General features: G+C 46.0%; 1 protein-coding gene across 1 annotated transcript; it reads right to left on the bottom strand.

The window, feature by feature from the left end:
- Positions 1–822: 822 nt before the first annotated feature.
- GBX1 (gastrulation brain homeobox 1) lies at positions 823–25,208 on the bottom strand. Its single transcript, XM_080664176.1, has 2 exons — positions 24,626–25,208; positions 823–2,099 (listed from the first exon to the last, which is right to left on the bottom strand). Exons 1-2 carry the CDS (start codon positions 25,173–25,175, stop codon positions 1,549–1,551), a joined length of 1,101 nt encoding a protein of 366 aa, XP_080520302.1. The 5' UTR covers positions 25,176–25,208; the 3' UTR covers positions 823–1,548.
- Between the last annotated feature and the right edge of the window lie 679 nt (positions 25,209–25,887).

Genomic DNA, 25,887 nt, shown 5'->3' with positions numbered 1-25,887 from the left:
CTCTGAGGAGGCCGCGGGAGGAGTGGTTTGGTGCTCACTAGGGTAGCACTTCTCTCCGGACAGATGCCTAGCCTTTGCTTTTAAGGAAAGGGGAGGTGATAGGTCACTGATGGCAGAAGATTTACCTTGAGTCCCACCATCTTGCCAGGCTGGGGCAGAATTCAGAGCCTCTGCTTTTCCCTCTATCCCTTAGTTATGTTAGAAGATCTAGGGGAAACCCTCCTGTACCTGTTCTTGAAGGGTAAGAACTTGCTAAGTTAGGGTCTGTAACTAATGCTGTTCCTTAATTTGTTCATAGAATTCCAACCCCAAGGCCTCATTCCTATCTCTGTAGCTTCCCCACAGTACATACCCTTCCAGAACCATCACAGATTCTTTTCTGCCTCCTCCACTTTGCAATGGGCCTTCTCAACCAATCTCATTTTATAACAAGAGGATTGGTATCCCAAACTTCATAAATGCTGTGATTGGGAGGAGAGACCACAATGCCATAAGAAACAACTGGAAATGTGTCTTTTACTTTATGCCCTCATGTCTGGGACACTAATGGTGGCAGATGTACTAAGCTGCTGTGTCCTCTGCATAAAGATTAATGAGCTCACAGGTGATGAGAGTGAGCCAGCACCCTTTTCCCCCCTCACACCTGCCTGCCCAGTCACTAACAAATTCAAACTGCTAACCTCTACCTAGTTAGAGAGGGCCTGGAAACACCCAAGCTAAACTAGGGCCAAGTATTTCATTTCCTGTCCTAATACAAATGTGAATGAGTCCTCTATTCTGAAGTCTGCCAACTCTTCCAAAGAAGGAGGCGGAGATGATGAAGCTTGCCTGTTTAATGGGTAGAGAGTAAAGGACCACATTAGGAACATGAGGTCTAAAGGTGCACAGTGGGCAGACCCCAGGCTGGGAAAGAACAGATGTGGAGGTAGTTTACATGGGAAGAGATGGTGTGTGTCGAGTTTCTAAGGAGGTTAGTGACAGTTCCATTTAGTTTGTCTGCATGTCCTTGTATCATAGATAGGCAAGATGGTAACCACTCCAAGGCAGTAAGATGGAGCTAAACTCTGGTTGAGGATCGAGGAGACATAACTTTCCCAAGCCCTCGGTACAGACAGAGGCAGATAGATCCACATATACAAAATTTACACAAAATAAATAAGGAGTTGTGATCAGCTTGGCTGGCCATTACCCTGGATTCTTTCCCACCCCTGTCAGAAGTGATTCCAGGAACCTTTCAGGCCCTAGGCATTTTAGAGCCCACCACCTACCCAGGAGTCCACCTCAGTCCCAAAAGCTCCTGGGCAATAAGAACCCAAGCCCCTTTAATCCTGAAGCCCCAGTCCTGAGGGTCTCTGGAATAGGCTCAGGGACAAGGTCCCATATCTCAGATTGCCAGGAGAGCATACCTAGAGCTAAGTGAATTGCCAACTGAGCCCCCTGCTGGGGCAGAATCATAGTGGTAGCCTCCTGGTCCACAGAGCCCTAACCCAGTCTCTGAGCAAGCTCAGGAAACGAATCCTTTGCCTCTGAAGTCCTCACGAGCCCCATTCAGGGCCGGGCCCCCTGTTCCATTTGTTGGTGCTGGCTCCGCACAGCAAACCTGTTAACGTGCACAGGTATGGGCACAACAATCTTGGGGTTTCTTACGGGCTCTCCAGATCGGCTGCTGACATTGCCAGCTTTGATGCGCTTCCACTTGGCTCTCCGATTCTGAAACCAGATCTTGACCTGCACCTCACTGAGCTTGAGGGCATGGGCGATCTGGGAACGCTCTGTCAAGCTCAGGTATTTCTTGCAATGAAACTCCTTCTCCAATTCCAAAAGCTGCTCACTGGTAAATGCTGTGCGGCGCCTCCGGCTTTTGCCCCCAGGAGCTGTGACTCCTGATGCCACTGGGGCTGCCTCCTCAGCTCCAGTCCCCAGGCTTCCCTTTAGCTTCGGTTTAGGTGCCAGGAGAACCCCTGGACCCCCTGCAGAACTGTCCAGGAAACCGTCGTCCTCACTGTCACCGCCCGAGCCCTCTTCCTCCTGTTCGCTGCCTGCTGGGTCTCTTGCTGGTGCCTCCAGCTTCTCCTCATCTGAGCTGTACACCTTCCCCTCTGTGGGGAGCGAAAACCAATGGACAGGGAGGGAGAAGGTAGGAAAAGAGATAGGTTGGAAGAGGCACATGAAACCATGACCAGGCATGGCCAAAGCGACAGCAGGAAGAGATACAGATGTAGAGGGAATGAGATGGGGATGGAAGAAGTTCAGGGAAGACAAAGAAATAGGAAGAAAGGTATTAACCAGCACAGATTTCACTACAGCAAAGTGGGGTAGGCAATAAATGTCTATCAAAGGAACACCATTCCCAGGACTGTGTCCCCTCAACATTCCCACACCCTACCTCAATTCTGCCTTCCCAGCTTTCTCTAAACCCAGACCACGTAGCCTCAGGCCCCAGAGTGAAGTAGTATGGGACCTGGCAGGATCCCTTCAGTTGCTGTGGCAGGAATGAACAATATAGGAGAATTTACTTTTGCAGGATGGGGGCTATCAGCCTTTGTTATTCTAGGAATCCTAACTAGACCCAGTGGAAGAGCTATGTGTTGACTTCTCTTCTGTCTTCCCTCTTCCTTAAATTTAGAATCTCATTTCCAGATGGGAACTTCAGGGTCATGTGATTCCCCATCCTCACCCTATTCCCAAAATCTAGGTCCAAGAAATATAACACAAGGACCTGGAAATCAGTTTTCCTTACTGCACTCCTTCCCAATATACCTTAATCAGACCATCCAGCCTACAATGGGGAACCCTCCCAGCCACATGCCTTATCAGTGACCAAACTTTTCTTCCAATTACTTAGTCTCCTAAGCCCCTTTCATTTATTTTCCTTATTGAAAAAATGATGTCATCGCTTTCCCACCTTCCCTCTTTCCCAGTTAAGGTTGCTGAGCAGCACAAACAGCTGCTTTCTGCTTAAGTTCAGAATCCTGAGGACCCTGAGCTCGCTGCCATCTGGGAACATGGAGGGAATATGGAAAGAAATAGAAATGCAACAAGGGAAAATATAGATGGTGAAAACAAAATTTTGATTCATTTAGTAGAGTACTGATTATTTGTAATCACAGCCACATAAACATTTTAACCCATATGTAATTCTAAAGTTTAATTGAACCATTGGTTTTATTCTATCCACTGACATTTTTATTCTTATAATGCAAATAATGCATTGTAAATGTTTTCAATATTTGAGTTTTACAAAATCCCTTGTTTTCTGCCCAAAGGACCAATAAGCAGTGAAACAACAAAAATATTGCAAGAAAACCAACAAATAGGAAAGAGAAGAGAAAAATGAATAATCTGTAAATAGCTCCTTACCAATAGAGTTTAGTGCGTAAAAGTGGGGAGCACTTCACAAATTGGGAGCACATGTATCTATACCCACATGTCACATGTACACTCATAAGCACACTCCAAGGTTTCGAATACAACCCAAAGTAAAATAACTTCAGAGAATGAAGTGCCTTATATGGAAAAGAAGTGTGCACATGTACACATGGCTAGAACACCTCTCAGCACTCAGAGGTTACCTGCTGCTCTCCTCTAACCCCTCCCCATCTGTCTTTTTAAGCCAGCAAGAACTTCTCAGGGCCTCTAGTAGCAGCCCAGTAAATTTCAATCCCCTTCCCCATCCCAGAGTCGTCCCTTTCCTCTCTGATGCAATCTATGCCTGTTCCTTTTCCTTAAGAGCCACACTGACATTATCCTTAGAGGCGAAAATTCTTGACCATATCTAGATCACCCACTTCCACCTCAATTAGCGTCTTCATACCTCAAGGGTATTTTTAAAAATGTTTTTATTGATTTTTTAGAGAGAGAGGAAGGGAGAGGGAGAGAAGAGAGAAACATCAATGATAGCAAAACATGACAGAGAGACATCAATTGGCTGCCTTCTGCACACTCCCCACTAGGGATCCAGCCCACATCCTGGGCATGTACCTTCACTGGGAATCGAACCAGCAACCTCTTGGTTCATGGGACGATACTTAATCCACTGAGCCATGCCAGCCAGGCTCAAGGGTATTTTTATCCCCCAGGCCAGCACCTTTTCTCCCTGTAGCACTTCATTCTTTATCTAACCTTCTCAAAACCTATGTGGCACACCCCAGCTTAGGCTTACCCAGCTTTTCTATGTGACTATTCATTGCTTTTCACCAGCAAGTGGTCCTCATTCTCTCATGAGCACCCAGCTTCACATACTATAAGGTGCTCCTCATGATACTCACCTCTTATCACCCCACACTTTCTCCCTTATCTTATCCCTAGCCAAATCCATTTTATTTACTGTAAGATTCACATCCTTTATTTCTTCCTTCTTTTCACTAAGGCAGGGGTGGTTGGGGAATGTCCAGCCTGTGTGCCATATAAGGCCCACAAAATCATTTGGTCTGGCCCTGCCCAGGCATTAGGGGTAAGTTAATTAAATGTTTGACCAAATATAGCAGGCTAGTTTTTAAGCTGGTAATTTTGCATGGCCCGAGAATGGCCCACAAATTATGTTACAAATATCCAAAGGCTCTTGGCAGAAAAAAAGGTTCCCCACCCCTGCACTAAGGGCTTCCTCACACATCTTCCACTTTCCACTTCCAGAATGCAAACTTACCATGTCCCAAATGGAACCTGTGATCTTTCTCCCATGCTAGGTCTTCCCCACCTGCACCCACATCTTTGCCATTTCAGTTAATGGTAACTCCATCCTCCCTGTTGTGTTCAAACCAAATCCTGTCCAATCCATCAGCAAGTCCTGGTGGTGTTGCTGCCTTTAAAATACAGACCCTGACCTCTTCTCACCACCACCTCTGTATCCATCTAGTCCAGGTCACCATCATCTCTCCCCTGGTTCATTGACATTTTCTTCAAACTGGTTTCTCTGCTCTGCCCTCTCCCCCTATCCAGGTTCTTCTCTCTGGAATACATACACACTTATCACCTAGAGTTTTGCACTGGCTCATATCCTATCTCTTAGGTTTTTACTTTATCACCCTTTTAGAATTAAAACTCCCAATACTCCCTACCTCTGCTTTATTTGTTGCTATAGTACAAATCACCAACTTTATTTATTGTTGGTTCTCTCTTCCTATCCTAATATATAAAAAGCCAGGGGCTGTCACGACCAAAACAATCGGATGGGTGACTGAACAGCAGGCTGCATGGGGTGACCAGGCTGGCAGAGGGGGCAGTAAGGGGCTACCAGGCCGGTGGTGGGGGGCAGATAGGGGCAACCAGGCTGGCGGGGGGAGGCAGTTAGGGGCGACCAGGCCAGCAGGCAGAGGCGTTTAGGGGTGATCAGGCTGGTGGGAGAGGGGCAGTTAGGGGCGATCAGGCAGGCAGGCAGGCAGGTGAGCAGTTAGGAGCCAGCGGTCCCGGATTGTGAGAGGGATGTTGGACATCCCCTGAGGGGTCCTGATTGCAGAGGGTGCAGGCTGGGCTGATGGGACACCCCCCAGTGCATGAATTTCGTGCACCGGGCCTCTAGTTAGAATATAAACCCCATGAAGGTAGACATTGTTAATATATTTTTTCACTGTTGTACCTTCAGTATCTAGAAAATTACCTGCACAGAGTAGGCACTCAATAAATATCTATTGACTAAATAAAAGAACTGTTTCCAAGCTTGCTTTCTCTCCCTCTGTCCTTTCTTTCCCAAGTCTCTCCTAAGATATTCTCCACAGCCCCAATCCATCCCAGTTCTAGTGCCCATAAGGCATCTTCTCCATGAATATTATCCTACCCAATTCTCAGCATGCCCTCAGACCTCACAGTAGCTGGAGAGGAGTCCATATGGAGTAGTAACCTATAGGATCATCTGCTAAAAGAAATGAAGGACAATCTCCAACATTATTACTAAATCCTCTAACTTCTAATTTTTAAAACATGGTTTGTCGTAAATAATAACAAAAAACACACAAAAGCTTGTAAAAACTCTGCCCAATATTATAATATTTTAAACAGCTGTTAAAAAGGCAGATACTGAATTACAATATTTTAAACAGCTGCTAAAAGGGCTTGAAAGATGAAATCACTTAGCACAGTTCTGAGTACCCAAGGGGTGTCCAATAAATCTAAATTGATGATGATAGAGATGAGGCTCCCAGGTTCCTTGATCTGGCAGGGCCCTCCTGAGATCACGTCATCCATCCCTCTGTCTTCAGACAGATTCCATAAAATCAAGCTCCCATAAGTGGGCCACCCTCAGTGCTGCTTTTAACGCCAGACAAGAACTACAGATTCACAACCTCTCTTGGTTACTTGATCCCAGTGGGATGCTGAGAGGTAGGGGCAGGAGTTTCTCTCTGAGTCTTTATAATCATGACATTGAAGGCTCTGATAAGCAACTCTTAGAAGGAGATGGGGGTGGGGTAAAAAAGAAAGCAACCAAGAGGGGGAAATACAGCTAAACAAGAGTCTGGGACAGTAAGAGAGAAGGAGTGGGTGAGAGAAGAAAAGTACGCAGAAAGGAGTGGGGCATGAGAGAAGTGGGGTAGAAGAATTAAGTGATGAGTCAGAGAAACTGAAAGAGCTGAACAGTTTAGAGAAGGAAGAAAGAAAATAGCAAAAAGCTTTAAAAATGCACATACACCCCCTACCCTCTTTACCTAAACACTGATGCATTTGGAGCAAAGCAAAACATTTTAGCCCTGCCATTTTCTCTTTGCTCCACCAACACTGGAGCACATTAGAATGTAATACCCAAAGTGATAGAGACATATTCAGAAGAATTGAAGGAACAATACATTAACCCAATCCTTTGCAATGTGTCAATCTTGAAACAGCTTATTTTCTCATGAGTTAACTAAGAAATAAATACAAACTATTTCTTTTATCCAATTTGTAATAAATATTAATGGTAAATATATTTAAATCAAATAAAATGGAAATTGCAATAGAAAAATGTGTTGACTAAAAACAAAAGCAAATATTTATGATAAAATTTCCATTTGCAAAATTTGATTTAGAATAATTGGACTTGTTAGATTTAATGTCTACAAAAGTAAAATTCTAACTGCAGGTGCTATAACTAGTTGATATGAACAAAAAACCTTGATCAACAAAACAAGACCTCATTGAAATTTCACATGGGAAAATAATGATTGTGATGATAATAATTTCACCAAAAGGAAAACTTTAAATTGGAAACAATTTGCCTGAGCTAGGTAGGTAAGCCAAACAGAAAGAAAGATTCTGTCCTTTGTGTATGAAAATGTTATTACTGATAATAGAAGAGTATTTGCATTTTAAACTTGTTCCCTATGTGTAAGTCTAGAGTCTGTGAAAAAAGCTTGGTGTCTGTTCAGAAGGAATAATGTGGCGCAGATTGGTTATTAGAATATATCCAGAGTTCATGTGAATTCTCCTTGTGGATGCTATTATACTAAGAACCAGAAATCACAAGTTTTGAACCACAATTAGTTGTAGAGTCCATGCCAGGGCATTAATGCCACTCCAGAAAGTAGCGTTCAGGCTGCAGGGATACACTTGCCTGGGGCCTTCCTTCCAAGAGGAAGAGAAGCAACTCCAGAGACAGAGAAGCCCCATCTTGGTAATGGAGAAGAAATCAAGGACCAAAGAACCCATGGTAGGTATTTTCCAGTAGAAAGAATTAATAGCATTGGCTCTCACCATCTAGAGGGGAATCCCAAAGATGGTGGCCTGGGTTGTGGCACAGAAAACTACCCAGGGAGTGGAGAACCATTTTAGATTCCAGCTACAGAAACTCACAGGGCCCCTGTGCCATCCCTCATCCACCCTGCTGTTCTAGCTTATATAAAACCAATAGTCTTTATTACCCACTGAAGAGATGTCTCTCCCCCATTCACTAAATTCTGACTTCTCTTTCCTATACTTCAAAGACAAACTACCCTCACACTCCCCGGCCACTCTCAGGACACAGAGTTTCCTGATCCTACTGATCAGGTCAACTACTCAGTTTCCTGAATACAGAACCAATGGAGGAAGGTGTTGTCAAGAGGTGAGAAGAAATGCAGGTCATACCTCATAAAAAAGGTGTTTGCTACACCCCTCATCTCATCATCAAGCCCAGTACAGAATTATTGCTCTGTTCTTTTCAAAGACAGTACTTACTCCAATTGTAGCAACTAGCTTACTTTCTCCCCCGCCCCCCACATATACCCATTTATTGCCATCACAGTTATCACTTTATTTGTTTATTTATTTATTTTTAATCCTCACCAGAAGATATTTTTCCATTGATTTTTAGAGAAAGTGGAAGAGAGAGGGATATACAGAGAGAAATGTTGATATGAGAGAAACACATTGATTGGCTGCCTCCTGCACGTGCCCTGACTAGGAGGAGCCTGCAACTAAGGTACAGAATCAAACCCAGGACCCTTCAGTCCACAGTCCGACACTATCCACTGGCTAGGGCGCAACTAGCTTATTTCCAATTTGTTTTACAGTAACCCATCCATTTCATGGCCCCCATTATACTCCTCCCTATAATTTAGGTTCTCTCTCTCTCTCTCTCTCTCTCTCTCTCTGCATCTCAACCATTCTGAGATGCACCCTCCCACCTTCATGACAACTTCAGGACAATTTCCCCACCACTCCAAGCTCAGAGCTCCTCTCATGGCATACTACTTTTGTCAATGCCAAGAGCACCTTAGCTTTCCAAAACACTTTCACATGTATTATTTTATCTTCAAGTAACTCACTGAAGTGGAGTAGAACCTATTATTAATAGTAATGAGAGGTTAGTAACCTTATTTTTAGGTGAAAACACTGAGTTCCAGAAAGGTTAAAATGTTTTTCTTTAGTCACACAGCTGGGGACAGAGCCATGTCTAAACCTTGGTCTCCTAAATCTTGAGTCAATGCTCTTTTATCCTTTGCAGTAAAATATTTTCCCACCGCCTGCCACTTGAAGTAAAAGTCCTTTCCCTAGATGTTTCATCAGATAAATAACATTCCTATCAAATCTAGTTTTAAGTTAGACCTCATCCCTTTCACTTATCACTATAGAGCTCTAGCCTAATATTGTCCTTTAACAGGATATTTCTCTCATTTCTCAAAACAAAATTCCCATCAGATCTTTCTCATATATTTTTCTGTCATTATTTTTTTAAAATATATTTTATTGATTTTTTTACAGAGAGGAAGAGAGAGGGATAGAGAGTTAGAAACATCGATGAGAGAGAGACATCGATCAGCTGCCTCCTGCACGCCCCCTACTGGGGATGTGCTCGCAACCCAGGTACATGCCCTTGACCGGAATCGAACCTGGGACCTTTCAGTCCGCAGGCCGACTCTCTATCCACTGAGCCAAACCGGTTATGGCTTTTCTGTCATTATTGGTTTGATGATATAATCCATCCAGTCAACATTCCTTTTATTTAGAAATGTATTTTCTCATTTAAAAAATAATATTGTCAAACTCTGGAAATAGCTTTGTTTTAATATAAATTTTCTCTAGCTCCATGTTTACAACTGTCTCCCTCATCCCTCAAGTACAGCTTTTTCTTGTACAAGAACCAGCCTCATTGAGGAATATAAATTTTCTACTATCTTCATTTCTCTCTACCTTCCTCATTACAGAACTCTCTTCAGGCCTCACTCGGGGTATCTCTTCTATAATTCCCTAGGACTCCTTATCTAGCCAGAGAGAAGGCTTTCCTCCCTAATACTGAAAGGGAGTTAAAGGTCGGTTCTTTTCTTTCTTTCTGGTCGAGATAGGTATCTGTTTAGGGTTTGTTTTTGTCTGTCCAGCATCCCTTCCCCCTTTGTTCACTCACAGCACCCCTTCCTTTGGGCACTGCTTCTCATCTACTATCCAGTACAGTGGGGCTGTCAATCACATCCCTCCACCTTAGTGGGCATGTAGGCATGCGACCTGGATCTGACCAATCCTAACATCCCATTTACCTGGGGACCTGACTCAAGCTAGTTAATCAACCATCCTAGGATTTGATATGTGTTAGAACCCACTGGGGTCCCAACATCTATCTATCTATCTATCTATCTATCTATCTATCTATCTAATCTATCTATATATATAGATAGATATAAAAAACAGGTAATATGCAAATTGTCCAGGACACCATAACATCACGACTGCTCAGGAGGAGGCTGCGTGCACAGGTGGGCAGGAGGGGACTGCGTATGTGGTGAGGCAAGCCATGGATGGCGCAGGCCTGCAGAGAACAGGGCCTGCCAGCTGCTGTTGGCCCACAGAGAACAGGGCCTGCCAGTCGCAGTGCGCAGGCAGTCCTGCCTCTGTGTGTGAGCTGCAGAGGAAACACCTTTTCTGACTGCTCATTGGCTAAGCTCCCTGTATGCAGTGTTCTTGGTAACTTGGGTAATAAGAATCCAAGAGGTGATCTAGGGTTTTTCCACCTCATTCCTGAAGGAAAAAACGAAGGTCTGCTGCTGGTGGGGCTAAAAAATGTCATATCCTGCCCTAGCCGGTTTGCCACAGTGGATAGAGCCTCAGCCTGCCGACCGCAGGGTCCAGGTTCAATTCTGGTCAAGGGCATGTACCTAGGTTGCAGGCTCCTCCCTGGCCGGGGCTCAGGTCAGGGCACATGCAGGAGGCAACCAATCAAAGTGTCCCTCTCACATTGATGTTTCTCTCTCTCTTCTGCGCTCTCCAAAAATCAATGGAAAAACATCCTCAGGTGAGGATAAAAAAAATAAAAAGAAAGAAAGAAACGTCACATCCTATGAAAGAGACATCTTGAAAATGTCTAAAGAAAGTTGTCATTTTTTTTTTTTTTTTTTTTGTGGTGAAGGGACTGGAGTCCGTGTTGATGAAAACACCTTGGTGGCTTTGGTGGCTGGCAGTGGCAGCAGCAGTGGGGTGATGGGGGCGGCGCCTTCCCCTGATCAGCCCAGTTGCCTTTGGCAGAGAGAGGCCAAACTGATGGATGTCCCGTCAGTAGGACATCCCCTCAGGGCTCCCGGATTGGAGAGGGTGCAGGTCAGGCTGAGGGACCCCTTCCGTGCATGAATTTCATGCACTGGGCCTCTAGTAGGATTATAAAACTTAGATCAGCTTATGCTTGTGCCACATTCATCCTCCTGCCTCTCATATGGAGAGAATGAGGTGAAAACAGAGGAAGGAGACAAGTTGAGAACAAGAATAATAGCACTGTTTGCATTCTTGTACTTCAAAGTCATGTGAACCAATAACTGCCCATTTTAGCTTAAATTAGAGTTGAGCTGCTGTCACTAGCAACTCAAAGAGTTCTGACTACATACAATTCTGTAACTAGCTTACTCCCCACCCCCCGACCAGGGAAAGTACGCATCTCCACCTCACTCCCATAAATTCCCATCAAAAATAATTTTTCACCCTGGCTGGTGTGCTCAGTGGTTAGTTTACAACTGAGTGCCAAGCCTCAAACTGAAGGGTTGAGGGTTTGATTCCTGGTCAAGGGCATGTACCTGGACTGCAGGTTCGGCCCCCTGTATGGTCAGCAAGGGAGTTCGTGAGGCAACCAATTGATGTGTCTCTCTCACATCAATGTTTCTTTCTCTCCCTTTCTCTCACCTTCCCTCCCTTCTTCCCTTCCACTCTATCTAAAAGCAATAGAAAAATGTCCTTGGGTGAGGATTAAAAATGATAACAATAATCATTTTCCCACATTACCTGAAATCATTTATAATACCACCCCCTAAAATTCCACCAGTTTGAAATTCATTTGGATTTTTTAAAATCTCATTAGTTCATTTGAGTATGAATTAATTTTAATTCATTGGCTTTGCACCTAACATCAAGTTGAGATCAGACATATGAGAGAAAAGGAATTTGGATGAAGAAAAAAAGGAGAGGTTTTTGTTTGTTTGTTTTTTGTTTTTGTTTTTAATGGAGAGAAAGGAAGAATAGGCGCCAGGGGGACACAACAGAAGGGCTTTGGGCAGCCTTGGGATCTAGAGCAGATGCCAAAATGTGAGACATGGAAACCAAAAGAAAGGAGAAAAAGACCCAGTAATTCCACTTTTGGGAATATATCTGAAGAAACCCAAAACACTAATTCAAAAGAATATATGCATCTCTATGTTCATAGCAGCACAATTTAAAATAGCTAAGATTTGGAAGCAGCCCAAGTGCCCATCAGTTGATGAGTGGATAAAAAAGCTGTGGTACATTTACACAATGGAATACTATGCAGCTGTAAAAAGGACCTCTCACCCTTTGAGACAGCATGGATGGACCTGGAGAGCATATGCTAAGCGACATAAGCCAATTAGAGAAAGACAAATACCATATGATTTCACTTACATGTGAAATCTAATGAACAAGTAAACTAACAAATAAAATAGAAACAGATGTATTAGATACAGAGAATGGACTGACAGCCATCAGAAGGGAGGGGTGTTGAGAGTCTGGGTGAAAAAGATGAAGGGTTAAGCAAAAAAATAAAACAAAAAAAACCCCTCATAGATACAGACAACAGTATAGTGATTACCAGAAGGAAAGGGGGTGGGGGTAGGTAGAAGAGGGTAAAGGAGGGATAAACTGTGATGGAGAAATACATGACTTAGGGTGGTAAAACACAATACAATATTCAGGATGATCCTATATAATAAAAGGCTAATATGCAAGGGGGCAGATACTCAATGCAAGAGCTGGCCCCTGGTGGTCAGTTCACTCCCACAGGGGGAGTGCTGCCCAGCCAAAAGCTGGGCTCATGGCTGGCAAGCGCAGTGGCAGTGGGGGGAGCCTCTCCCACCTCCGCGGCAGTGCTAAGGATGTCTCCCTGCGGGAGCGGGCCTAAGCCATCAGTTGGACATCCCCTGAGGGTTCCCGAACTGTGAGAGGGTGCAGGCTGGGCTGAGGGACGCCCCCCCCAGTGCACAAATTTTGTGCACTGGGCCTCTAATGTATTATAAAATTATATACCTGGAACCTATATAATTTTATTAACCAATGTCACCATTTTTATAAATTCAATAAAAATTTAAATTAAAAAAAAAGAAGGGAGAAAAGGCCAGAGATAAAATCTACTCCTGTTAGATTCATACAATGTTCTCTCCTGGCATTCCCCGTATGAATAGTTCTCAGAATACAGTGCTTCTTCTATCATCACTCCCAGAAATATTTGTCCCTATCAGTACAGAAAGTATCATCTATCCTACACAATTCCTATAGAAGATGTCTTTCCCAACTTAATTCCCAGGAAAGCACCCCATCCACCAGAACAAGGACAATACTGATAATTTTTTGCACACCTATTTTGTTAGGATGCTGGACAAATATCTCCTCATTTAGTCCTTAATTCTGTGAGGTAAGTATTATCACCTTAATTTTACTGGTGAGGAAACTGAGATTGCAGAGGTTAGTTTTTTGCTTTAGGTCACAAAGAAAGGGTGGTACCAAGATCTGTATCCAAAGGAACTCCGGTACTCCTTCCTCTGCACCACACCACATCTCTTCAACACTGAGTGAAAAGACTGATTCCTAATGTCACCCTATCATAAATATTGTACCGGTTGGAAACATAATATAGGTCAGGAACTGATTCCACAACACAACTCCCTGGTGGGCACTGCTCTCTTGCCCACCAGATAAAGTCGGTCACGATTGAGTCCCATTCTTTCTGGCCTGGATAAGATCAACTCCCACACTTATCACATGTTTCTCCATCTCATTTAATCTGAAGGCTGTACACAGCCACAGCTCAGTTAACACCTCCCTGATCCCAGATGACAATGCCTTTTCTATCCTAAAGCCCAGTCCTGATTTCACCTCAGGACATACATATCCCAACCTGCTCTTCCTCATCAACTACTACAACAACTCAGCACTGAGAAGTATAGAATTTCACCCAATCTCTTTGCTCAGGATGACCTTTTTTTTTTTTTTTAAAGGAAACAACTCATTAAGATATCCTTATAGAGAAAAACAGAATTGTAGAGCTTACAGCTCACCTAATTCAAATCCTAATTTTACTGATGAGGAAGCTAAGACACAGAGAGGTGTGATTTGGCCAAGATCACTTAGTTACATACTTCTAATATCTAGCTATAACTTATAGAATAGTTATCATCCAGCCCAGCACTCAGTGCTTCTGACCTTCACTCTCAAGATAATTTTCTCCTCCTCTCTCCCTCCAGTACACCTCTGCATCACTTCTCTTCCCATTGCTCCCAACACAGTTCCATCTTCTCTGTTCTATTATAATACCACTAGAGGCCCGGTGAACGGAATTCATGCATGGGTGGGGGGGTGTCCCCCAGCCTGCACCCTCTCCAATCTGGGACCCCTCGAGGGATGTCCAACTGCCCGTTTAGGCCCGATCCCACCGGGATCGGGCCTAAACGGGCAGTTGGACATCCCTCTCACAATCCAGGATTGCTGGCTCCCAACTGCTCGCCTACCTGCCTTCCTGATTGCCCCTAACTGCTTCTGCCTGCCAGCCTGATCACCCCCTAACCACTGCCCTGCCAGCCTGATTGATTGCCTAACTGCTTCCCTGCCAGCCTGTTTGCCCCTAACTGCCCTCCCCTGCAGGCCTGGTCCCCCCCAACTGCTCTCCCCTGCAGGCCTGATAGCCCACAACTGCCCTCCCTTGCAGGCCTGGTCCCTCCCAACTGCCCTCCCCTGCTGGCCATCTTGTGGCGGCCATCTTGTGTCCACATGAGGGCAGCCATCTTGTGTGTTGGAGTGACAGTCAATTTGCATATTACTCTTTTATTAGATAGGATAGAGGCCTGGTGCACAAGTGGGGACTGGCTGGTTTGCCCTGAAGGGTGTCCCGATTCAGGGTGGGGGTTCTCTTGGGGCGTGGGACAGCCTGGGCAAGGGGCCTGTGGTGGTTTGCAGGCCGCCACAACCCCCAGCGACCCAGGAGGAGGCCCTGGTATCTGGGATTTATTTATCTTCTATAATTGAAACTTCGTAGTAGAGGCCAAGGCAGGCCAGGGCAGGCGGGAAGCTTGGCTTCCTCCATCACCGGGGGCAACCCAAGCCTCCTGCTCTCTCCAGCTCCATGGCTGCTGCCATTTTTGTTGGGATTTATTTATCTTCTATAATTGAAACTTTGTAGCCTTGAGTGGAGGCCTGGGTCTGCCAGGGTGTGCGGAAAGCTTGTCTTCCTCCATTGCCGGGGAAACACAAGCCTCCTGCTCTCTCCGTGGTCGCAGCCATCTTGGTTGGGTTAATTTGCATACTTGCTCCTGATTGGCTGGTGGGTGTGGCTGGTGGGTGTAGTGGAGGTACGGTCAATTTGCATATTACTCTTTTATTAGATAGGATTTCCCAGGAATCACAGACAAGAAGTCCATCTACTATTATCCCCAGTTCCAAAATATTGTCCTGTTTCTCCTGTACTCATGTTTCACACAGTGCTTTTTCCTCAGAACCCTGGTCTCTGCCCTGCAGTCTTCCTGATTCTAATACAGATTTTTCATTTCATCACTTGGAGATTATTCCTTTCTTTTCCATGAGAGGAAGGAAATTACTTGCAGTACAGTATTGTCTCTTCTCACTACAACTTATTTCAGCCTGTGCAGGTCATTCTTCTATCACACTGAATTCAAGCATCTCTTTTCTCTATCGTTCTTTCTCCCAATTAGCACATCAATATTTATCCCACATTACTCTAAGCTGATAACTTTCTCCCAGGGTGACCATATTTCCAATAAAACATCCCAACTTCTTTGCCACTCTTAATCCAGATCTTTCGTACCCATCATGACCACAGCTCTGGTACCACCACCTGCATACAGAGCTCTGTCCTTTCAACTGGTTCAGATATGAGTCTTCTTCTTTCTGGCCTCAACATGGGGCATCTCCCCATTCCCCTAGATAAAAGTTCTCTTCCACCAAACTCTCCTCATCACCCCTATCTAAGTGTCTCTCTTTTTTGTACATCTACTCCATTACTTCTCAGATTTCTATTTTCTAATTCCCAATCAGTTTCACCACAAAGATCCTTTCCCCGTTACTTGCAAGGCAAAATACTTCCCTAGCTTCCCAATGTAACATCATTCTCGATGCAAAGCACTGCTCATACTATATTCTCCCTTCTTTCCAATTAAATATTTGCCTGGTTGAGTGGCTCAGTTGGAGCATCATCCCATATACCAAAAGGTTTCAGGTTGGCTTCCTAGTCAGGACACACACCTAGGTTGTGGGTTCAATCCCTGGTCAGGCGTACACAAGAGGCAACATATCAATGTTTTGCTCTCACATTGATGTTTCTCTCACTCTTTCTCTCTAAAAATTCAATAAAAACATATCCAATTATTGCCTCTTTCCCATTATTCCCTGTATAGACTGCTCTTGCCCATGACTCTAAGAATTATCCTCCTAATTCTATATAATAAAAGCATAGTATGCAAATTGTCCCTCGACCAGAGTTCTTCCAGGAGTTCGACCAGGGGGCGAGCTGGCTGGGGGAAGGGAGGGAGGCCCCAGTTGGTGGCGCTGGCAGGTGGCCAGGGGAAGGGAGGGAGGCCCCAGCTGGCAGCCACTAGGGACCCTACCAGTGCACGAATTTCATGGACTGGGCCTCTAGTCATTTTACTAGAGGCCCAATGCACACATTCATGCACCAGTGGAGTCCCTCAGCTTGGCCTGTGGGATCAGGCCGAAACCGGCTCTCCAACATCCCCCAAGGGGTCCCAGATTGTGAGAGGATGCAGGCTAGTCCAAGGGACCCCCCAGTGCATGATCAGGGCCGGTAAGTGATGTGGGAGGTTGCCCAGCTGGGAAAGGACTGCTGGAGGGCTCCAGGGCATGTCTGGCCCAGCCCACTCAGTCTAGATCAGCTGGACCCCAGTAGCAAGCTAACCTACCAGTCAGAGCATCTGCCCCCCTGGTGGTCAGTGCATGTCATAGCGAGCAGTTGAATGGCCTTAGCATATTATTAACATACTAGAGGCCTGGTGCATGAAATTCATGCACAGGGGTGTGTGTCCCTCAGCCCAGCCTGCACCCTCTCCAATCTGGGACCCCTCGAGGGATGTCCGACTGCCCGTTTAGGCCCGATCCTACCGGGATCGGGCCTAAACGGGCAGTCGGACATCCCTCTCACAATCCAGGAATGCTGGCTCCCAACTGCTCGCCTGCCTGCCTTCCTGATTGTCCCTAACCGCTTCTGCCTGCCAGCCTGATTAATGCCTAACTGCTCCCCTGCCAGCCTGTTTGCCCCTAACTGCCCTCCCCTCCAGGCCTGGTCACTCCTAACTGCCTTCCCCTGCAGGCCTGGTCCCCCCCAACTGCCCTTCCCTGCAGGCCCAGTCGTCCCCAACTTTCCTCCTCTGCCGGCCTGGTCACCCCTAACTTCCCTCCCCTGCAGGCTTGATCACCCCCATTTGCCCTCCCTTGCAGGCCTGGTCCCTCCCAACTGCCCTCCCCTGCTGGCCTGATAGCCCACAACTGCCCTCCCTTGCAAACCTGGTCCCTCCCAACTAACCTCCCTTGCTGGCCATCTTGTGGTGGCCATCTTGTGTCCACATGGGGGCAGCCATCTTTGACCACATGGGGGCAGCCATCTTGTGTGTTGGAGTGATGGTCAATCTGCATATTACTCTTTTATTAGATAGGACTAGAGGCCCGGTGCATGAAAATTCATGCACTGGAGGGGGGGTCCCTCAGCCTGGCCTGCCCCTTCTCAGAGTTGGGGAGCCCTCAGGGGTGGAAAGCGACCCAGCAATCAGGGGAAGGCGATGCCCCATCACACCTCTGCTGCTGCCACTGCCCACAGTGCAAGCCTCAGCTGGCCCTGGTTACCTGAGCCTTGGGTGGCCCTGGGCAGCTGGACAGCCATCATCTGAGGCTTGCCTGCACCTCGGGCCGGCCCTGGGCGGCTGCAGGGGTGGGCGGCTGAGGGGACTGGGGGACTCTGGAGGCAGGCACGTGGAGTGGCCGGGCCCACCCTGGGCCCGGCTTTGCCACACGCCTGCTGCCCCAGCAGGGCTGAGGGGACTGGGCACTGCCATCTTGTGGCTGTGGGCACCGCCATCTTTGAGGGCGTGACAATTAGCATATTCCCTCCTTATTGGCTGTGGGCGTGACCTTTGTGACAGCGTGAGGGTCAATTAGCATATTCCCTCTTTATTAGATAGAATTATGCTTTGATTGGTGGACTGGATGACTGGTCACTTAGCATATTAGGTTTTTATTATATAGGATATCTCCCTATTTACATATGCCACTGCACAGATCTCTCCTCTCTTCCATCCCTCCCAAGGTTTACCTTCACCATGGTACAAGGTATCCCAGTATCCCATTTCAACCCTAATAAAATTTTCCTCTTGTCATTTTTGAGATCACTCTCTCAGCTAGGGATTCTTAACCTTTTTTGTGCCATGAATTCCTTGGCAGTCTGATAAAGCCTATAAAACTCCTCAGAATAATGCTTTTAGGTATTTAACTTAAAACATATATGATTACATTAGAAATCAATTATATAAAAATAGTTATCAAACATTTAAAGTGATTTTGTCAAATAATGTTTCTTTTTAATTTTTTATTTTTTTTAATATATTTTATTGATTTTTTACAGAGAGGAAGGGAGAGGGATAGAGAGTTAGAAACATCGATGAGAGAGAAACATCGATCAGCTGCCTCCTGCACACCCCCTACTGGGGATGTGCCCGCAACCAAGGTACATGCCCTTGACCAGAATCGAACCTGGGACCCTTCAGTCCGCAGGCTGATGCTCTATCCACTGAGCCAAACTGGTTAGGGCTCTTTTTAATTTTTAAAAATATATTTTTATTGATTTCAGAGAGGAAGGGAGAGGGGGAAGAGATAGAAACATGGATGAGAGCCCTGGCCGGTTTGGCTCAGTGGATAGAGCGTTGGCCTGTGGACTGAAGAGCCCCGGGTTCGATTCCAGTCAAGGGCACATGCCCGGGTTGTAGGCTTGATCTCCAGTAGGGGGTGTGCGGGAGGCAGCCGGTCAATGATTCTCTCTCATCATTGATGTTTCTGTCTCTCTCCCTCTCCCTTCTTCTCTGAAATGAATAAAAATATATTTTAAAAAAAGAAAGATGGATGAGAGAAAATCATTGATTGGCTGCCTCCTGCAGGCCCCCTACTTGGGACCGAGCCCGCAACCCGGGCATGTACTCTGACCAGGAATTGAACCATGACCTCCTGGTTCACAAGTCGATGCTCAACCACTGAGCAACACTGGCCTGACTAATCATATTTCTTTATTAATTTATTAAACAAAAAGATGCCTCAAAAGACTGTAAATTTCTATGAAAATATCTGTGATTTCTACTGGTGGAAAAATCTCAGGTATTGTTGAAACTACTATGGTTTCTGGCCTACATTTATAATTAAAGGAAGCACCAAATTTAGTTACAAGTTAATAAAAATAACAATGTAATTTTCCCCCCATCCATAATTAACAGATCCCCTCACAAGAGGTCCATGAAGTCCATTTTAAGAACTGTACTGTAAACATGGAGGCTTTAAAAAGAAGCTTGTATCCTATGGAATTGAAAGGAATATTAAAAATCATCTGAGTCCTAGCTGATTTGGCTCAGTGGATAGAGCGTTGGCCTGCAGACTGAAAGGTCCCAGGTTAGATTCCTGTCAAGGGCACATGCCCGGGCTGCAGGCTCAATCCCCAGTAGGGGGCATGCAGGAGGCAGCCAATCAATGATTCTCTCTCATTGATGTTTCTCTCTTTCTCTCTCTCTCTCTCTTCCTCTCTGAAATCAATAAAAATATATTTTTTAAAAATCACCTGAACCAAAACTTTTTTTTTGGTTATTCCTCACCTGAGGATATATTTTCCATTGATTTTTAGAGAGAATGGAAGGGAGAAAGGGGGGAGGGGAGGAGAGAGAGAGAAACATTGATTGGGTGCCTCCTGCACTTGTCCAGGCCAGGGCTGGGGATCGAACCTGCAAGCCAGGTATGTGCCCTTGACCAGAAATTGAACCTGTGACTCTTTGGTGCTCAGGCTGATGCTCAAACCACTTAGCAACACTGGCCAGGGTATGAACCAAAACTTTTATATTATCGATGAGGAAACTGAAGCCTAGAGAAATTATAAGACTTTGAATATGACCTGGCTGGTGTGGCACAGTGGTTGAGCATTGACCTATGAACCAGGAGGTCACAGTTCGATTCCCGTACATGCCTGGGTTGCGGGCTCGATCCCCAGTGTGGGGCGTGCAGAAGGAACTGATCAATGATTCTCTCTCATCATTGATGTTTCTATCTCTCTCTCCCTCTCCCTTCCTCTCTGAAATCAATTAAAAAGATATAGTTTTAAAAAGGAAATTAACTGATGGTCATGTAAAACAGTCTAGCTACAATCAGCTTACAGCAATCAGCACTCAAATACAGTATCATGCTCCTAAAAGTTTTCTGGTCTTCTGGCATGATTTCCATTATTATTGACAATCTCTATTCAGAAATTAGCAAATCTTTTTCTGTTTAATTTTAAAATATAATGTTCACTACATTGCCTTCTCTCAGGTTTGTCCCATCACATTCTCTTCTCTATATCATCTCAACTACAAATGTTTTCTTTTTCTTACCATACTCAACTAATCTTTGCTATCAATCTCTTACTATATTTTTATCATTTATACAAAAATTATATGTGGATTATCTACCATCCCTCACTTCTTAAGTATTCAGATAATCTAATTATTTTTCCCCTGAAGGAACCATTGCTCTAGACACCCCCAATTTAAAGTTTTCTCTTCTGCATTTCTCCAAACAGACAGCTCTTTTTCTTCATTCCCCCAGCACGTAGCATCCTCCTCACTTGTAATCTCTGGGATGTGTATTTGTACCACATCTTCAAGTTAGCTTAGATTTCTCTCAGGTTTAGCTCACACACACCTTCACACACAAGATCATCTCTGCCCATCCCATTCAAGGCAGAATTCTCCTTTTTCCTGCCATTTAGAGCTTACCGCTCTCTTTACTCCATTGTTCCTAACATGGATGACTTCACTATTCACTGAAATTCAAAGCTCCTTTTCCCCCATCATGTTCATATGACTGTTCTTACGATTCTCTAGATCTGTTATGTTGAATATGGTCACCACTGGTCACATGAGGCTACTGACCACTAGAAACATGGCTTGAGATGCACTGGAAGTGTAAAATACATACTAGATTTCGAAGACTTAATATGAAAAGAGAATATAGAACATCTCATTAAACACTTTTTTATTGATTAATGCTGAAATAATATTTTGAATATATTGTGTTAAATAAAATATTAAAGGTAATGTCACCTATTTCTTTATACTTTCTAACATGGCTAATAAAATTTTTTAATTACATAAATGACTTGCTAGACAGCACTACTCTGGACTTTTCTATTGATTCATACTTTTAAATCTTCCCTACTAATTAAAAATTCTCTCTTCTTGTATCACACTTTCTCCAATTATATTCACTGCTCCCCATATGCCAAACTTAGAATTATTTTCAATCTGCCATTATCAATACCTTTTCTACCCCATTATTTCTGTACACAGTATTTCTTTGTGCCTACAATATAGCTTCTACCCATGCAATCAAATCATAATAAAGTTTCTTCCTCATCAATTCTTGTAGGGTGGTATCTGTTTCAACTCTCAGCAAAATTTTTTTTTAAATGTCCTTATAATTCCCAAGAAAAGGCACTTCAGTCATCATTCGCTAAATTGGCCTATCTTCACTATAATTTCATTTAAAGGGGCTGGTAATTATAAAACACTAAACTAATGTAAATTAATAATTTCAGACCAATATCTCCTATTCATACTAGGACAGAAACTCCTCCTCTGTCATTTTAAAGATAGAATTCTTTCTCCAAATTCTTCTAATTTTGAGGTTCCAATCCCATTATTTAAGCAGAGAACTCTCTTATTTCACACACAATACTCAAATATAATTCTCAAAATGGTGCATTTATTTTCCCACCACTTTTGCAATGGGCCATGTGTCATCATCACTCCTCAAACTGATTTTATGTCCAACATTTCTGCAATTACCTTTTATTTTCTCAACTATTTTTTTGGGGGGGAATCAAGACTGGGAAAATGCGTGTGAATGGCAAGGAGAGTTGGGAAAGTTTGTACTGAAAGTGGTAAGAAGGAGCAGTCACAGATAAGATCTCTTACTCATTATCTTCTTGGAATGTTTCTTCTGAAATCTCTCCTTATTACTCTGCCCCCAGGAACCCCCTGTAGACCCTTTCTGTGTATCTCTTCTCTATATGAATTATTACCTTCACTCCAGCACCTCTCAAAATTCTACCTCTGTAAGGACTCCTCCCCTCATTTTTTAAAAATCCTCACCCGAGGATATTTTCCCATTGATTTTGAGAGAGAGTGGAAGGATGGAGGAGAAAGAGAGAGGGGGGGGGGGGAGAGTGAGGGGGGGGGAGGGAGAGGGAGAGGGAGGGAGGGAGAGAGAGAGAGAGAGAAACATTGATGTGAGAGACACATCAGTTGGTTGCCTCCTACATGAGCCCCAACTGGGATTGAACCCTGGACCCTTCAGTCCGTGGGCCCATACTCTATCCACTGAGCCAAACCAGCCAGGCCCCTCACATCATTCTTAGCAAAGAAATTTATCTTTACTCCAAGAGGAAGTTTCTTTTTTTGCTTCCAACATTTTCCTCAGATGATGATCTTTCCTTCATCATTCGCTTTATATAAATTCAAATTTCCCATTACTTCTAGTACTGAAAAACCTATTTAAAAATTACTCCTAGTGTTGAAACTTTCCCGTTTCCTACCTGTATATGTATTTAGCTCTCATCCAGTCCTCTCAAGACAGAACTCTTTCTGATCCACACACTTCTGATCCAGATATTGCTCCTTTTTCATCTAGCCCTGCTAAAAATCCCTTGTACATATCTCTTCCAATAGACAGCTCTCTCCTTTCTAATATTCTCTCTTTGGATAATCTGGGTGTTGTTCCTTTCCCTTATTCTTCCTTCCTCAATATTTCTCTTCTGTTCCTTTCCTCTGCTTACTCCTTTCTCTCTCTCTAAATGTCTGGTTTTACAGCCAATATTCTATCTGCATCAGAAAAGAGCACCCATTTTACAAATGGTTCAATATCAGAACTGAGGGAAACCTGAAAGAGCAGGACAAGCTGCTTGTTCTTCCATGGTTTGGGCATATTCCCCTTCAGTTCTCCTGCACTGAGGTGTCTTCCTTTTTCCTCCCCCACAGCTTATCTCTTCCCCAGGTGTGTCTGGTTCTTCCTCTGCTCCTATTGCCTCCAAAGGTCAATTTCAAGAAAGGGCCCAGAAACCTATTATCAGGAATTGCCTCCTCCTGGCAAAGGACAAAAAGACTATTGCATCTCTTCCTGGTCTTCACTAGAATCAGCCCCCATGCCTCCAGGGGTCACTTCCACTGCTAAGCTGGTTGAGATGAACAGTTAAGCAAAGGCAGATCCATCCTGATGCTAAAGAAGTTTAAGATTCAGGAACCTTGCACTTGCATGTGGCCCTTAATTTTCTTAAACAGGGCCCACCAAACTGTATAAGCTTTGGATGTCAGCATACCTGGATCTGTCTCTGGATGGGAGGAGATTTTTCGGCTTCTAAGGGTTAAGGATCAGTAAGTCAGGAGCTCTCTAAATAGATCTATTCTAAACAGGGTTCAGTTTAATACACCCTGTCTCTATTTAGAGGGCATCCTCTTCCCATGCAGGATCCAGTGTTCCTGCATTCGCTTAGCTCCGTGGTCAGCAAACTGCGGCTCTTGCGCCACATGCGGCTCTTTGGCCCCTTGAGTGTGGCTCTTCCACAAAATACCACGGCCTGGGCGAGTCTATTTTGAAGAAGTGGCGTTAGAAGAAGTTTAAGTTTAAAAAATTTGGCTCTCAAAAGAAATTTCAATCGTTGTACTGTTGATATTTGGCTCTGTTGACTAATGAGTTTGCTGACCACTGGCTTAGCTGAATCTCCCGGTTCCAGAATCTTAGCTGAATTCTTGACTCCAGGCTTTTGGGCTGCACCCAGCCCAGCCAAGCCCAGCCTCTCTCTTGGCATCCCAGTCAGCCCTGGTCCAGCAGGTGCTAAGCCCCCTGCTAGCTAAGGTTTCCTTAGGGCCACTACTCAGTTATTTACGGCTTAGCTCTAAATCTGCCAATTCAGAAATGACCTCTTCTACTAAGATGAAGATGAGTCAATACAGTCACCACCACTTTAAGACCCTCCCTTTGCCCCTGCATCCATAGAGCCCATTTAGGGTCAATACAACCTTCTCAGAAGCCAGGACTGCCCTCCTCTTAACTGACAGCTGCCCCAATGTACCCTCACCCTGGGGTCTTGCTACGGTCCTCAGGAATCCCACACTTGCAGCTTCTCTATTCCCAGCATCTGAGAAAAATGAAGGGATTCTGAAAAGAAGACACAGGAGAGCCAAGGCTTGAGGACTAGAATGCAGAAAGGAAAGACACTAATTTGGAAGTCTGGCGAGGCTTTGGGCACTTTGGAAACAGAGCAGGGCTGCGATTCTGGGATTTTAGAGGTGCTCTGTATGAAGAGAACCGGAGGTGATTCGCAGAACCCGCCATTTGGGGGTCTGGGATTCCAGGGCTCCAGGCAAGTGCCGATTCGGAGTAGCCTGCTGTCTGGGATTTCCAGGTAAGAAGCCTCCCGCCCGGCTCTCTGGTCAGCCTCAGCACTTACCCGGCAGACTTGGGAAAGTCTCTGAGAAGTGCGGAGGCAGGGGTGGTGGGGGCTCTGCCACTTTTTCCCGGGCCGGCAGCAGTTCTTCGGCTTCCAGCCCACCCTCTGGGCGTCGGCCGCAGTTCTCAGGGTTGTTTCGGGCGGCGGCGGCGGCGGCGGCAGCAGCAGCAGCAGCAGCAGCAGCAGCGAGATCTGGGGGACCGTAGAAGGCGTCCGGCGGCTCTGCAAAGCTGGGCAGCGCGGTGGTCAGCGCCACCATCGAGGGCACAGCCTGCCCCAGCCCGGCGCAGAAGGTGTTGGTAAGGCGGCCGGCAAAGGAGGCTAGCGGGGCGAGAGGTGGGAGGCCGGTGGGAAGCGGCGCAGGGGCCAGCGCCTGCGGCAGCACGAGGGGCCGGTAGGGCATGAACATGGGGTAGCCGGTGTAGAGCAAGTGGCCAGAGCGTGGCGGCGGTGGCCCGATCAGGGAGTCGATGGAGAAGGCAGTGCCCGGGCCCCCACCACTGCCCCCGCCACTGCCCCCGGGGGCGCTTCCGCCTCCAGCTCTCTGCATGGCGCTGGGAGCTGTGGCCGCCCCGGGGATTCCCCTCTGGGCACCGCCGTGCGCCCTGCGGCTCCGGCGCCCGAGCGGACACGCAGAGCTGGCTCCAGGCTCACGGGCCGAGGTGGCGCGAGGCTCGGGCTCAGCGCAGTGTGGCTCCCGTGCCGCGTTCCCTCTCTCTCATAAGGAGGGAGGGGGCGGGCGAGCGGGCGGGCCGGGGGTGTCGCCCTCCGGACTCATCCATCTTCTTCAAATTACGCTTCACTTCCTCCCTCCGCCCGCTGCGGAGCCCGCCCGCTCCCTCAGCAGAGCCTGTTCCCAGCGGCCCGACCCGCCCGCCCCCCGCGGCCCAACCAACTATTATTAATGGAGATTGATGAGTCCGGACACACCGCTTTGTGAAAGTTTGCGGCCAACGAGAAGACGGCTGCAGCTGTTGGGCCAGTGCCCCTCCTTCCATCCAGCCCGCCCCCGACTTAGCCCAATTGGCCGGGTGTGGACTGGGCGCGGGGCGGCAGGCAAGGAAGGCGCCCCATGAGGGACAGGCTCAGACCAAAGTGTCCCCTGCCCACAGCCAACCGGCTCAGGCTGCTGCCCTCTGTCCGACCCAATCCAGTCTCCCAGTGTCCCAGCCCCTGGGGCCAAAGACCTGGCAGCTCCAAAAGCAAACCCAGAGGGGCAGACGAGACAGGACCTTGGTGCCCCCTTGGGCGGCGGGGCGGGG

The sequence above is a fragment of the Plecotus auritus genome (genome assembly GCF_963455305.1).
Source record: "Plecotus auritus genome assembly, chromosome: 4".
NCBI classification, from domain to species: domain Eukaryota; kingdom Metazoa; phylum Chordata; class Mammalia; order Chiroptera; family Vespertilionidae; genus Plecotus; species Plecotus auritus.
The sequence above is the reverse complement of the archived record's forward strand: the minus strand, read 5'-3'. Positions and strand labels throughout refer to the sequence as shown.